The sequence below is a fragment of the Gadus morhua genome, chromosome 14, assembly GCF_902167405.1.
Source record: "Gadus morhua chromosome 14, gadMor3.0, whole genome shotgun sequence".
NCBI classification, from domain to species: domain Eukaryota; kingdom Metazoa; phylum Chordata; class Actinopteri; order Gadiformes; family Gadidae; genus Gadus; species Gadus morhua.
The window spans coordinates 4,172,436-4,188,321 of record NC_044061.1 but is presented as its reverse complement, the minus strand read 5'-3'; the positions used below and the strand labels follow the sequence as shown (position 1 = coordinate 4,188,321).

General features: G+C 46.2%; 1 protein-coding gene and 1 long non-coding RNA gene across 7 annotated transcripts; one reads left to right on the top strand and one right to left on the bottom strand.

The window, feature by feature from the left end:
• Positions 1 to 1,920: 1,920 nt before the first annotated feature.
• Positions 1,921 to 5,519, top strand: LOC115559142 (uncharacterized). Of its 6 annotated transcripts, XR_003979430.1 has the most exons (7): positions 1,959 to 1,997; positions 2,078 to 2,155; positions 2,210 to 2,452; positions 2,976 to 3,044; positions 3,124 to 3,276; positions 3,752 to 3,840; positions 4,209 to 5,519. It is a non-coding gene; the product is annotated as an uncharacterized LOC115559142 (long non-coding RNA). The 6 variants fall into 6 exon arrangements; XR_003979433.1 differs by having other exon boundaries at positions 1,921 to 2,125; positions 2,348 to 2,452; XR_003979431.1 differs by having other exon boundaries at positions 1,921 to 2,155; positions 2,348 to 2,452.
• A 5,383-nt stretch (positions 5,520 to 10,902) lies between these two features.
• socs4 (suppressor of cytokine signaling 4) lies at positions 10,903 to 14,598 on the bottom strand. The gene is made up of 2 exons (XM_030378143.1): positions 14,420 to 14,598; positions 10,903 to 13,469 (listed from the first exon to the last, which is right to left on the bottom strand). The coding sequence occupies exon 2, from the start codon at positions 13,443 to 13,445 to the stop codon at positions 12,252 to 12,254; it is 1,194 nt and encodes a 397-aa protein (XP_030234003.1). The 5' UTR covers positions 13,446 to 13,469; positions 14,420 to 14,598; the 3' UTR covers positions 10,903 to 12,251.
• Between the last annotated feature and the right edge of the window lie 1,288 nt (positions 14,599 to 15,886).

Here is a 15,886-nt window from a genome sequence, read left to right as displayed (position 1 = left end):
AATGATAAAATGTGGTCACCATTTATTGACTTTTTGGGTAAGACTTGCTTTACTAATATAACCGCGTTAAAACCGCATTCATTTACTTTTCTTGTGTAGTTTCCCACTATTCATTAAATGTTTTATAGAAGTAAAAAAAGTAATCAATAGAACTATACACATTTGTACAACAATAAATCATTATACAGGATTTGAACATTTTCTATTCGAGCTCATGCTTCATAATATTTCCAAGGATTGCAGAGTACCAAATGATTTATGAACAGTTGTTTTTGTTCAGGAGCGGATTGTACTCCCAGAGGCTTCAACAGAGCGGGTCTGGAGCTGGGAGCTGCAGGTGGATGATGACCAGGAGCCGTTCAGTCCTACAGGAACAGACGGGTGAGCCGTGGAACTGCACATCCTATAATCTCCTCCTTGGCGTGGTCAAACGGTTCAGAATAAAACTGGAATTCAGTCATTGGTTGTGCTTGGCTTGTTAGCCAAGCGTTCTCAGCCACTAGGACTAGTGCCCTTATGAAGATTGAATGTGTGGCTGGGTTTGGGAGTTTATAGGAAATGATACTTCTCAAGAACGCACAGAATGGGAGAAGATAAGCTATTGACATCTGAGTGAGCGAGGAGAAAAAAATCTCCAGTGTTTAAATAGATTTTGTCTTGTTTCAGTAGAGGTGATGGAGGCGGTCGTCTGGAGGTGCTCGTCTGGAGGTCCGTGGCGGTCGTCTGGAGGTCCGTGGCGGTCGTCTGGAGGTCCGTGGCGGTCTTCTGGAGGGGCTCGTCTGGAGGTCCGTGGCGGTCTTCTGGAGGTGCTCGTCTGGAGGTCCGTGGCGGTCTTCTGGAGGTGCTCGTCTGGAGGTCCGTGGCGGTCGTCTGGAGGTGCTCGTCTGGAGGTCCGTGGCGGTCGTCTGGAGGTGCTCGCTGCAGGTGGAGGGAAGGCCGGGAGCCGTGCAGCCCAACGGAGGCAGAACGGTGAGACACTGAACTGCACAGCTGCCCTTTTTTCTAGGCTTGGTGAATTGTTTAGAATTAAAACTTTGACATGCAGCCACAGCAACTCTGAGGTGTTCTGAAAAATGTCAGATGCATTCTCAGCCACTAGGACCAGCTCCAGGATGTACGCTAGGTGTGTGTGGCTGGCTGTTGGGTTAAATAATACCTCACTCAATACTGCACAGTAGGGCATCAGGGAGATCTGTGGGAGCTAAAGCAGAGGAGGAGTTGATTATCTGCATCATGTACGGGGAGAAATGTGCAGCGTGCAAATGGAACGTGTCATTCGCCTTTCAGAAGGACTGAGGCGGAGGTCCTGGAGGCGGAGGTGACCTGGAGGCGGCGGTGGCCTGGAGGTCCTGGAGGCGTCGGCATGGAGGGCCAGGTGGCGGCTCCTCATCCAGTAAAGTTAAACTCATCTTCAGTGCATCCATGATGAAAGGGGAGAAATGTTCCAAATGTTCCAGCTGGAACTTGTGTCTCACATTTCAGAAGTGCCTGGAGGCGGCCAACCTGGAAGGCCTGGAGACGGCCGAGGTCCTGGAGGCAACAGCGGTCCTGGAGGCAACGGCGGGCCTGGAGGTGGAGGCCAACCTGGAGGTCCTGGAGTCGGTGGGCCTGGAGGTCCCGGCGGTGGCGTCCACCTGGCGGCGTCCTGGAGGGCCCGGCGGCGGCGGCGGCGTCCTGGAGGGCCCGGCGGCGGCGGCGGCGTCCTGGAGGGCCCGGCGGCGGCGGCGGCGTCCTGGAGGGCCCGGCGGCGGCGGCGGCGTCCTGGAGGGCCCGGCGGCGGCGGCGGCGTCCTGGAGGGCCCGGCGGCGGCGGCGGCGTCCTGGAGGGCCCGGCGGCGGCGGCGGCGTCCTGGAGGGCCCGGCGGCGGCGGCGGCGTCCTGGAGGGCCCGGCGGCGGCGGCGGCGTCCTGGAGGGCCCGGCGGCGGCGGCGGCGTCCTGGAGGGCCCGGCGGCGGCGGCGGCGTCCTGGAGGGCCCGGCGGCGGCGGCTCCTCATCCAGTAAAGCGAAACTCTTCTCCAGTGCATCATGAACGGGGAGGAATGTCCGGGGTGCAAATAGAACGTGTGTCACATTTCAGAAGAAATGAGGCGACGTTGCAGAGGTCCAGGCGGTTGGCCCGGTGGAGGTCCTGGAGGAGACGGTCCCGGCGGTGGAGGTCCTGGAGGAGACGGTCCCGGCGGTGGAGGCCCAGGCAGTCGGCCCGGTGGAGGTCCTGGAGGAGACGGTCCCGGCGGTGGAGGCCCAGGCGGTCGGCCCGGTGGAGGTCCTGGAGGAGACGGTCCCGGCGGTGGAGGTCCTGGAGGAGACGGTCCCGGCGGTGGAGGCCCAGGCGGTCGGCCCGGTGGAGGTCCTGGAGGAGACGGTCCCGGCGGTGGAGGACGGCTGGGGGATCCGGCGGTGGAGGTCCGAAGGCGGCTCGTGATTAGACCAACCAGCTCCTCATCCATGGAAGGTAAGCTCTTCCTCCAGGTCAATCCGATCAACGAGAAAATCAAAGAGCGCAGCCATGAACTGGTGGTATCGCCATGTGGGGACTAAACTCTAATGTTTAACTCAAGTAACTGCAGTGTTTCCCCCAGCACTGTATGGTTAAGGCCGTCTTAACAGTAGGGCCCCGCCTTGACTACCAATCTAGAAAAATTATATCTAAAAAATAATTATGCAATAACAAAGTGCAAAACTCGTAGGGAAAGAAAACATACTTTCCTCATATACAAAGTATAGATAAATAATTTGTCGGTAATACTGTATACTGTTCAAAACAATAGTCGTGCTATAAAGACTTTTGAATGCAATTGAAAAGGCGGTTGTATGTATTATTGCGAACTGAAACCCTCACCGAAGACCCCCCCCCCCACCACCTTGACTAAGACATTGTCTGGGGGAAACACTGAACTGGGTTGTTTCACTTAGTAGTGAGTACACTAGGGTAGCTGGGTCTTCTCCAAATGGTAACTGAGTGTTTGCTCCAGCAGGATTGAAGGAGTCACTGGGGATGAAGATCACCGCTCAGGGGCTGACGACCACTCATCTTTCCGGAGAAAGTACATAAATCTACAGCTGATGTGATTAAAGTTCTGCAGTTCAGATCCGCTGATAAATGGTCCCATACCGTATCCACAGCGTCCTCATGGTGCAGGCGGTCAACCTCCACCTCTTTGAAGAGACCAAGCAGCTTGATGACTGACTGGTTCTTTATACTCAAGACCTCGTCCCGGAGCAGAGGACGGACCTAAGGCCCGCAGCGCAGCCGACTAGAGACTCCATGTGGAACCGGTAAGATACTGGATTGACCATCTTGAAGACATTTTCAATTATTCAAAAAGGTTAGTTTTGTCTGGCGGTATGTTGCTTTGATACTAGGGGCTTCTTCTGTAACAAACTTTCTAGAGAATAAGATCTGACTTCAGCCAATCGGCGGGATGTCCTTGAACAAGAGCAAATGGCTGAAGGTGCTCAAACGCATTCTTTTGACTCGCTCCTCTACTATTGCTGTAATCAAGCTGGATGATTATTTTGCTCCTTCTACTGACAAAATCAAGTCTGCCACCTGGTGGCTGATAAGGGAGTAGCAACTCGGGGTACATTGGAAACATGATAAGAAGAGCCTGTTTTTGATGGTTGGATCGTACACCTAAATGTTTTTACATCAAAATATCGCCGAACCTCATGTTGGACAATGCTTGTTTTCATCCTTTCTATGTTTAGCTTTGATTTATCCTTGCCTTTTCTTGTGACTCATTCCCCTTAGGTTCAATTAAGTTGACCTCTCCTTCAGGCGACTTAAAGGGAGACCATATGTGCGGCAGCTGGGTGTCATGGTGCAGAGACCCAACGCTGGTAAATATTTACTTCCTCCTTGAACTGACCAAACGCGTCAAACGGCAATTATATAATCCCTCCTGATCTTTATAAAGGTCTGAAGACAAGTCTTTTCTGTGAACATCTCCACTGACTGGTGTGCTCTTAATTAAATTAAAGTTAATTAAATGCAGTAACTCCAATGCACCTGGAGGCTCGTATTGAATTTTTTTGAAAGCCGGTTCTCCAGCACTAGGACTGTTGCGGTAAATAAATGCTTGTTTTTTCGGTAATTTAAGTCTATGAAATCAAATGATGATTGAGACCAGATGGGGCTGTTCCTGCATTTATAGACATTTGATTGCCCTTGACACTGATTCTACTTTTTGCATCAATTTACTTCACAGCACTGAACTACACCAGTGTGTCCTACTCCCCATAAACCCTGAGGATCCCTGGATGGCTACACCAGCACATTAATCCACACCCAACATCAACACACAGTGCACACTCTATAGAGCTCGTAAGTCTGCCCCTTGCGGCGGGACCTCGTGAGATCGTAAGATATGACTGGGTTTCAATGGAGAGAAAGTAATTATTTTCTCCATTTTATGTTGCACCACATTTTGGGGGAAGAATGTTTGAATCAATCTTTGTCATTTATTTCTGTACTCCATATCTGTAATCCCAGCTGTTGTACTTTAACACGGTAGCTGGGAACCCTCTTTATAGGGAGCGACTAGAGGGACGAGGCTGGAAGCAAACCTGAGCCTGGATCTTAACCTTCTTTCCAAACCTAATGCCGCAATTTAACCGCAAATAAAGTGAGGCCTAAGGTAACTTGACTCTCATACCTAAACTTGCTTGCCTAAACTCGCTTGCATAAAACCTAAACTCGCTTGCATAAAACCTAAACTCGCTTGCATAAAACCTAAACTCACTTGCATAAAACCTGAACTTGCTTGGCTAAACTCGCGTCGCTTGCCTAATACCTGTACTTGCTAGCCTAAAATCGCTTGCCTAATACCTGAACTCGCTTGCCTGAACTCGCTTGCCTGAACTCGCTTAGATTGACTCGCTTGCCTGAACTCGCTTAGATTGACTCGCTTGCCTGAACTCGCTTAGATTGACTCGCTTGCCTGTACTCGCTTGGCTAAATTCGCTTGCATAAACCTAAATTCGCTTGCATAAAACCTAAACTCGCTTGCATAAAACCTAAACTCGCTTAGCTTGACTCGCTTGCCTAATACCTGAAGTCTCATGCCTAATACCTGAAGTCGCTTGCCTAAAACCTAAACTTGCTTGTCCAAACACGTTACACAAAGTTAACCATCCATAATCTTTAACCCAAACCAGATTTGTCCCTGGGTCGCTCCACTTTAATTTAGAAGTTTCTTCTTTTACCTCATCTGCGTTTTGAGTTTCATTCTTTGAGGGCTTGAAGTGCTTTGGGGGATATTTGAACCTTTGTTTGCCGCATCAATAAACATGCTTTATCTTTACCCATTTTGTTTTGGATTGTAAAAACAATACCTAATGCCTACATTAGTAGGGTGGTCACTGTTGATCCCAATATTGATCATTAACCACCTCATTCTTTGGGATTACAAATCATGTAATTTATGAGCATATTTGCAAATGCCTCCAAATATCAGAATGTGTAAAAACGAATGAAATGTAACCTGCTTGATTTAAAGAAAATAAAACATCCAAATATTATAAACCTGTTTTGTGTTGCTCTCTTACCATGTGGAAATAAGCAGATAGATATGTTTAGCGCTGATTTGCTGCCTCCTTTTGGTGTGGTGCTGGGATTTGTTTAATATACTATTATTTCCAGGATAAGTTAATAACCTAGTATAGCCTACCCGGAAAAGAAGGGAAATGATGGCCAGGGCCGGCTGTTTCGGTGTAAGTGAAATCCGTGAGCTGCTGATCATGTGAGAGAAGGTTATGTAGTCACATTAAAAAATACCTTGAAAGATGGTAGGCCTACGATCAACGAGAGACGCAGAGGAACTTTCCTTATGAGGCTTTTGTCGGGATAAAAAACAAGTGCTCAGCAAAAAGAACAATAAGTTGAAGTTTATGCACTTGTAAATAGTTAATTTCGTTTGTAGCCTTTACTCAGACGTGAGCTCATTCTTGCATGCGGGTGTCCGACTTGGCAGTGTAAAAAGGCCTATACATCATCCTGCCCAACAATCTGGGCAGGATCTAGACCAAGCTCTCCTAATCGGGTCAGCAATGGGTTTCAATGCCCAGAATCTGAGTTTGAATGCTACTGAATTAATGGAATGTTGCTTTTTTTGTTTTACATCATAGATTCTAAATTGCGTGCCAATCAATGAAACCTTATGCGGAATCAGATAGTCGGCTCTTTGCTGCACATTAAGATAAATGTAGTTGTCACACAAGATATTTTTGTAATTATTTCAGGGGGGAAAATGCCTTGAAAAAATGTAGTGCGTTCAGGATAAGGACTATTGTAGCATATTACAGCCTAGGCCTAATCAATTGTGTTGTAATATCTTTAGTATTCATATTATTGCAGTCTAATCTTTTCGTAGGCTATTCTGTTGATGGCCTTGATGGGGAGATATTTTAACGCTTTTAACCCCATTTTCCTGCATCATTCCTGCGTCGCCCCCTCCTACGGAGCCCATTTCAGCACCGTGTCAGTAGACGGTTACAATCCTACGAACGTCGTGAGTGCAGTGAACGCGCGTTCAAAGCGCTCCAAAGAAATTTACGATGGCTTGCAAGATCCATCGTGAGAATGATCGTACGAGCATCGTTATCGGGAAATGGAGCCCTGATGCCCATGATCCTCTGTTGGTGCTTACATTGATGGATAGATTTTGGCTCTTATGAATATTCATGACATGCAAACATCTCGCCTCTGCTAGGCTAACAGCACTGTCCGTAACGCACGCACAAACACGGGACAGGAACACACACACACGGCCACGGTGGAGAGGTCATCTCTCTTATGACGTCACAATGAGCTGCATGACGTTGGATTTTTTTTCTAAGAATCTTTAACGTTTGCATGTCTACTGTTGCACACATATTGAAAAACTCTTCTGAACAAAAGACATCGCTCGACGATTTCCGTCTGATTATTAATAAGCTTATTCTGTCTGTTGTTTCTGCAAGGAACGAACGGAAAACAAAGGTATGTTACGGTCACTTAACGAAAAAAAAATGATTTACTAGGGAACGGGCTGTTAAATAGGATTCATTTGTTGAGTTTATAGGCTCTGTCGTATGTGTGCGATCGTTTATCTGACTCATCGTTTCATTACGCGGCCCTCAAGTCGGACACCATAATGTAAAATTGCATTATGTCAGTACTTTGAAGTGGGCTATAGACCGAATTTTACATAAGTTCAGGCACTGACTGATATGACCATACTAACTGGTACACAAGGAGCCATTAGATTGTACTGTATAGATTTAGAGAAAATGTCATTTGAAAAACGTACACATGCATATTCTCGCCTTTGCAAAATTGCATTATGTCAGCAAGTGGGCTATAGACCGAATTTCACATAAGTTCAGGCACTGACTGATATGACCATACTAACTGTTGTACTGACTACTTGACCACAAGGAACCATTTGATTTTACTGTATAGATTTTGAGAAAATGTCATTTGAAAAACGTACACATGCATATTCTGCTGGCCAATGGAGTCGAAGGTCCGCACTGGCGGCCAACTTGCCACAGTCACTGTTGAATTGGTAGTGGTAGGCTACATGTACTTTTTAAATAACCTTAACCACCTTGCTACATTTTCAAACGGTTTGTTTTGTTATAAACGTCAGAGATGTAGTTACGGCACTGCATACATGATACTGATGAATAATTATGTTAGATTCTAAAAAAAATTGAAATGTTCTAAAATTGGTACAATATTATAACCACGTTAATAAGGTTTGTAAGAAACCCAACCGTTGGTAAAACGGTTGAAAATGTAGCAAGTTATGGTTATTTATAAAGTAGCCTACATGTACCACTACCAACACAATGTTATGGGTGAGCAGCTGACTGGCAAGATGTCCGCAAGTGCGGACATTCTAGACGCCGCCAGCTAGTGTTCTATATATCTACACACGTAGGTGAAGGGTTTTATTTTGAAAACGTTGCGAGATACCACCCAAAGGCTGTTTAGAGGAAAGGCGCACGAAGATTTTGTGTGACGGCTGGCTTAACCGCGGATGAACGAATGGCGGCTCACTTGACCGCAGTGCTCAAATGGGCTAGTGAAATCGAGCGCAACTTTCCTGCAGGAATCTCTAACCTCTGATTGGTGGGTGGGCGTCTCCTGTTTGACAAAACCAAAAATGCAGCACGAGCACACTTATGATAGTTTCTGCTGTTCTGCCTGCTTGTTTGGGGTCGGCTGAGCTCAGGAGGTAGAGCAGTTGTCTTGCAACCGAAACGTTGAGCATGTCACTTAACCCTAACTGCTCCGGACGAGCTGGTTGACTCTGCCGTCAGTTTGTCAATGTGTGTATTAAACGATGTAAGTCTCTTTGGAAAAAAGCGTCTGCTAAATGCCCTAATTGTAAATTGCTGTTTTGACTGTCAAAAAGGCTAGCTAGTCTTTAACAAAAAATCCACGATTTCCAGCTGTGTTATAACATGACCAGGTAATAATAATAATCATTTTAAAACCTTGACACAATGGGTCAGATGTCTATTAAATGACAGTTGACCACAAGGCAATTCTATATACGCCTCTTCTTGAATTGCTCCATGAGTCGGCAGATGCTTGTAATGCTGCGTAGCATTGTAAGCATGATAAGGAGCAGAAAAAGTTGGCATGGGTGCTAATTTTCAGTTGAAAAAAAAACGCTGCCATTATTTCATCAGCTGAGGGCATTGCCATAATAACGTGAGCTAATCAACAAGTACAAGTACAACATGTTCTAATACTATGAGGCTCATGAAAAGGGCCTCAGCTGATAGCGCGAGCGGCAGACGGGACTTAGTGTCTTATTTATTTAATTATTTTAATAAGTTATTTATTTTATTTGAAATAAACATAATACCAAGGGTCAGAAGTTTTACAAGAATTTTGATCTTACAAAGTCATGACAGAGGGACTTGGTGTCTTTATTCATGCTTGAAAGATGAACATATATTATTTTTTTTGAAAGGGAATAAGCTGATGAAGCTGACAAGTGACCATGTTTACGGTTTAAAAATATTTTTAATTAAATGCAAACCCCAGTGAATCATTTGCTCTTGACACTCATTTGCACTTAATCACTTAGCAGTCTTGTTTGAATGTTACAAATTGAGTTAATAAACTGAACTTGGAAATTGTTTTAAGTTGTTGCAGATGTTATCTCTGCTAATTTTATTAATCAAAATAAATAAATATTAGCAGGTTCTCAATAGTAGGCTACTTCAATTCAGGGAGGGCGCGTACTGTCAGTGGTGTGGTTCATATAGTTTGTATTCTCAGGCCTGTTATATACACCTTAATGTACTGTATGTACAATACACCCTTTAACCAAACCTTTGCGTTATCTTTGTGCTGGCAAAATGAAACAAGTTGGCATCTGTTATGGAAAAGTGTATTTATTGGTGTATCTCAATGGGTGGGAATGACAGAAAATGATTGAGAACCACTGGTCTAGAACATGTTGTACTTGTTGATTAGCTCACGTTGTTATGGCAGTGAAAATGCCCACAGCTGATAAAATAATGCCGGCGTTTTTTTCTTAACTGAAAATTAGCACCCTTTTCTTTTGCATCGGAACAACATTTTTTTGCATCAGAAGTTTTATAAAAATGTATGGGTCCCTGAAAGTGAGACAACATAGTTCAGATGACATGTTGTACCAATGTGTTTCAGTAACTGTGTAAATAAAAAAAAGGGGGAAATATGGTCATTTTTGAGTGAAACTTACACAAAGGCAATTTAATATACCTCAAACTTGTTATTACAGTTCACATCCATTGATTATTCCTTCATCCAAACAGTCTTTTTTCCTTTCATCATTTTATTGGTTCAGAACTGCATTATTTAGCTGACACTGCCAGCTATTGGCTTAGACATACAACAGCATAGTAACTAAGAAAATAAAGGTTGTGGAATAAAAAAAATCTTGGACTTTATATACTTCATATACCCCTGTGGCTTCCTGGGGTTGAGCCCCCCCAAAAAGTCAGAGCCTAGAATCGCCCCCGGTTGAAAGCTATAAGTTCAATTTGAAAACAGAACAGTTTCACCTTATTACCGATGTTAATTATATTTATTATATATTTATATATTGTTTTTATTTTTTATACTTTTTTCTGAAGGAAGGAGTCAGACAGTCAGATATTGTAATAGGCCTGTGTCTGTAACAGATAAAAAAAAAGATTGAAGTGTCAGGCTGTATTATAAGCATATTGTCGCTATGAGTTAGGTTATTATTGTACTTAAAAAAATGTGCACCTTATTCATCTTAGAGGAAGAGTTTGTGAATTGTAATATAGGCCTACCAGAGTGTATTCTATAGGATTTAACCTTTAGGAAGTCTTGTCTCCAAATGAGATGAGATAAGCAACCTATTAGACGTTGTTCTCATGGCTGCATGCTATTCACTGTTTGCTAACTTTTTCCTCTTCCATATGTCAGTGTAAACAGGTCTCTAGGGCTGATTCGATTAGCAGGACAGGAAATATCACTTACCAGACAGCTGTCTCTCGAACATGACAGTTATGAAATCATCATCATATCTCTCTTTGAAAACATATAGGCCTAAGTACACACACACACACACACACACACACACACACACACACACACACACACACACACACACACACACACACACACACTCCCCCCCCCCCCCCCCCCCTCTCTCTCTCTCTCTCTCTCTCTCTCTCTCTCTCTCTCTCTCTCTCTCTCTCTCTCTCTCTCTCTCTCTCTCTCTCTCTCTCTCTCTCTCTCTCTCACACACATTGACTGAATGCAAATATGCTAGAATACATATTTGCCAATACTCTCAGATTCTTAATAGACTCTCAACAAACTGGATCACACAACCTATTAATATTTCATGCATGTGGTCCACAGAAATCAATGGGCTACGTGTAGCTCTTTTTATTCTTTTATTGATCTGGACTACATTGACCAGCAGAGGGTAGCGTCACAGTCAAAGGGATCAAGTCATTATGTGCAACATGATGAAAAAAAAAACTCACTGCAACGGAGAGGTTTTCTATGAAATTCAAGAAGGATATCGACAAGGTCCGGTTTTAAAACAGGGGAGGAATATTATACTCGTTCATCAGAAAAAAATGCAAACCAGCCTACTTCCGGAACACAGAGGCGCCTTCTGAGTGAGTCTATTGCAGCAGAAGAAGAGACAACTGTGGAAAACAATGAATTAAAAACGGTCAAATAAAACTAAAGTGAAATATATCAATGGCAATAGAAACAAAAGTTCATTAACATGTTGGTGTTATGCATATATAAAGGTCTATATTGCTTTCCATGAGTAAATCCAAAAGATCTCCCTCTGTGAGGAGGAAATTGTCTTTTTCATGTCCTTATCTTTCATTTCCTTCGTGGGGGACGTGGCATTTAAAAGTCTCCCTTGCAGATAGCTGGATGAATTGTTTTCAGAGCGGTACTTTAGAAGGTGCATTTTCCATGCCATTAGCCCGTCTAATGACAGACACTCCCCTCCACAGCACAGGCCTGGGATAACCACTAAGTGTGTCTAATCTGGAACAAGGTGTCCAAAAGGCAGAGACAAGGGCTCTAATACCACAGGACTAATACCGTCTGGAGCGGTGTGTTGATACTGGCAGTGTTACACATTGTTATTGTGAGGGATAGCGCTGACTATGAGAGATGACCTTCATGGTCCTTTATAGTGACAACCTTGGGAAAACAAGAAAAATACCCAAAGGCACACTTGATGGAAAACACTCAATTTGAAAGGTGCTTTTTTGAAGGGTCGCAGATGACGTAGATCCGCCAGGATATTTGGTACGCCAGTAGTGACATCTTGTGGTAATAAGCAGCAGAGCACTCAGGAAAACGTCAATGGAGTGGCTTCATGAATCAAGAGAAGGTCTTATGGATGCACACACACTGAGGAGTAGTCAATAATTTGTACACACCCCCACTGTCACAACACCTTAGAATAGTGACACGGGACAAGTGTTCAAATCACACCTTGCTGTTATGTTAATTATTACTTATTGAAGGAACATCAACAACGTCCTGAAATATACCTCCTATTAGATCGCCTTCCAGCAAAAGCAAACGGCAAAAATCTGCAAAAAGCACAGTCTCTCGGCCCGGTTAATGTTCTGCCACTAGGTGGTCCAACACACTGGTTAAGCCCAATAGAAGAGAAATGCTTTCTCTGTGTAAAGTGTTCTAAAAGTGTCTTCCGCATTGTGGTTTGGAACGCAGCCCCTTTGGCGAACCCTCACATGGAACACGCGCCGTCGCACTTGAAGTGGTACTGCCCCAGGAAGTCCCTGAGCTGGGGGGGCAGCGGCAGGCCCTGGACACCCTGGTAGGTGGTGCAGCTGCAGACCACCGCGCGGCACAGGTGCTGCAGCGAGAAGGGGAAGGTCCTGGACAGCGGGCGCGACAGCAGCGGCTCAAAGTAGAGGCACGAGGCCGGGTCGCTGTAGTGCCGCAGCAGGCCCGTCACGCTGGGGTCCCGGTACATGCAGGGGTCGCGCCCGTCGAAGCTGAAGCGCTTGTCGCTCTGCTCGATGCGGGCGTGCAGCGAGCGGCTGTAGCGCCGGAAGCTGACGGAGAACAGGAACTCGTCCTGGGCCGAGTCCCGCAGCAGGAAGGTGCCCTCGGGCTGACCCTCCAGCAGGGCCTCCGCCTCGAAGCGGTTCAGCACCCCCCAGTAGCAGGGGCTGTTGTTGATCTGGAGCAGGTCGGGGACCAGGATGTAGTCTGTGTGTCCGCCCCCGTCTGCCGCGCCCTGGGGACAGGAAGGGTCCCAGTCCTCCAGGCTGCTGCTGCCCGTCCCCGACGAGCAGCAGACGTCCTCCCAGGAGAGAGGCGTCGGAGGCGGGGAGCAGGAGGAGGACGAGGCGTGGCTTTTGTGGGGGGCCTCCACGCCCTTGAGGTGGGGGGTGTGCTTCTTAATGAGGTGCCAGCAGTGGGCCAGTTCGGACTTGGGCGAGAAGGGACACTTGTCCTGCATGAGCTCCGAGACGTGGATCTTGCGCTTGGACCAGACCAGCACGGAGAAGGGTCTGGAGGGGGTGGTCCCGGGGGCGTGGGGCCGGTGGTGGGGATGGTGGTGGTGGTGGTGGTGGTGCGAGCGGAGGGGCAGACACTGGCCCACGGCGTCCTGGAACTTCTGGCGCAGCGAGCGCCGCAGGAGGGGCTTCCGACAGGTCGCGTCCCCGTCGCCTTCGCCCAGGGTGCTGCAGCTGCACTTCCTGTCCCGCCGGCGCCGCGGGCAGGAAGTGGAGCGCGCCACGCCAGCGGGCGCCTCCGACCCCCCCCCCTCCTCCACGCGGCCGTCCGCCACCAGCTCGTTCTGGGAGCTCCGGGAGCGCTTCTTGCCCCGCCACACGTAGCTGTCGGCGCTCCAGCTGCGCAGGCCGGACTTGGGCCGGGTGTCTGAGCCGCGCGGCTTCTTCTCGGACATGTTTCAGGTGGGAGTCGTGCTGCTCTGGAAGGTACAGGAGGGTGGAGAACGTTAGAGGATCTGTCCGGAGGTGATCTGGAGATGCAGGTGTGAAAATGGGGTTGTCTTTGTGGTTCGGGATTGGCTGCTCTGCCGCTCCCCCCCCCCCCCCCCCCCCCCCCCCCCCCACACACACACACACAGAGACATCCTGTGTCTGAGGGAACCACACACACGGACATGCACACACACGGGAGAGCGCGTACAAACGCTCATACACACACGCACATACGTGCATATAAACACACGCACACATGCACGCATAAACAAGCACATGCACACACGCACACCGATATACACATGCACACACGACAAAAGCACATACAAACACACGCACATACATATATACATACACACACACACACACACACACACACACACACACACACACACACACACACACACACACACACACACACCTGTTCGCAAAATACTTGCAGTTTGTGTTTATCAATTTATTTAGCCAGCAACACTATTATAAACGAGTATTGTAAATGAGATAATGCACTTTTGAAGACATTCCTAAGCTATCATCTTTAACATTTTAGATTCGGGACTATTCAAAGCTGATAATTCTGCCCCTGATTTAAACCTGGCGGAACCGTGGTGATTTGTTCTGTTGTTAGATCTCAACTTTCAAGAAAGCACGTGGTCCGAATCTTTCATTCCGTGGACTTCAATACGAATACCTTTCGTTAATTCCTCACTATTCTCGTTTTTTCTGACATTTCGTTTCGAGGGTTATCCATGATATGTATAATAATAATAATAATAATAATAATAATAATAATGGATTGAATTTATTTAGCGCTTTTCTAGACACTCAAAGACGCTTTTACAGGGAACATTGCTCAGCCATAACATTGCTCGACAAAATATCATGGTACCATACATGATTTAATAACTATTCAAAAATGTATATTTGCAAATCTTACCTGCCGAAGGGTTTAAAACGGCTGCTTAATATCCATGGTGCCCAGTGAATCACTTTAGTATAAAGTGCGTGTGCAGGGTGCGCAGCAGCGGCGGACTGGTGTGAGCATCAGCGGCGGTCTGCAGTCTGTCCCGAGGACCGTCCCGCCCCGAATATAACACCGGGTCCCTTGGGGGCCCGCTTCCTCCCCAACGGGGGCCCCGCTCCCTCTTCCCCGGGCCGGGGGAGTGGGCTAGGGTTTCAGGTTAACGTTGGAGAGACATCCTTAACGCATTCAGTGACGAATTAAATACAAACAAAGATAAGATATAAACCCAAGGTACCACAGAAAATAAAGTAGCCTAATGCATGGGTTGATCATTTAATTCGGGCCCATTGCTTTACTATTGGAGTCATTCGCAGTATACTATCTGTAAGAGGCTGCTTTATACAAAACCACTAGTGGTAAGAAAAGAGGACGACTTATTTAACCATTCATCACTGAAGAGTAAAAGAACCACGCATTTAAAAAGCCCTACTTATTGATTGGCTGATCGATGGGTTTCCCGGCTTTTGTCTCCATCCGGACATTGTCGATTCCATTGACAACCAAAACTTCCAAGGACTGCTTAACTCATGTCATATAATTTGTCAAATTCCTACAAGCACGACACTTATCCATTTTTAAAATCGTTTTTTTTATTTATTAGCCTATTATTTCTACTTGGAGATGAAGATCCTTTCCAGGTTGAAAAGCCATGCAGAAGGAAGACTACATCAGATAAGCTATTATGCCAAGGGTCCTTTGTGTCTCAGTGTGTTTGCAGCTCAAATAGATAAAAGGATGCAATCAATAAATCCCCTGCAGGTAATGCAGTCACCCTCACTTCCTCTAAACTAAATATTTAATGCTCTTTACATTTTCACACCCTGATACAGGCATGGGCTCCGACTGAGTGCATACGTTACCCCATTGGTGTCTTATCAGGGTTTGAGAGAAAAAGTGTAAAACAAGGCGAAAGAAAAACAATCAATAGCCTATTATTTTGCACGGCCCGCATTAGGCAATGCAGATCCCCGATGAATACAGAAGTTGATAAAAACAAATTTCCTTTTGCACGCAAACTCTCCCCTACTGCCTGAATCACACAGAGGTATGGAGAGATAGCCCCCCCTCACCAAAGGTCAGTAGGCCTAGATACAACCTGAAGTAAACCTGGTATATTATCTTAATTTTGCATGCATCCTTTTCTTAAATGAATTAACAAATATCATCAACGCACATATTTACTCATGTGCATTTTCTTGCTACAAACTATTTTATTGTTGCATTTACTTTTGCGTAACAGTGAAAAATGTTTGTGGTTGTGCGGTGTAGCGTTGCGGGACGTGTCTTATTTTGGCGGCGTTGTGAGACCTAATCAATCCGTCAAGCTGTTTGAGTGTACAACGGGTGGACGCGGAGACAACCAGCCAGAGGTCTCCGGTC

What these genes read in the sequence shown, in the direction of transcription:
- socs4 (XM_030378143.1), bottom strand. Translation starts at nt 13,445, where the DNA reads ATGTCCGAGAAGAAGCCGCGCGGCTCAGACACCCGGCCCAAGTCCGGC.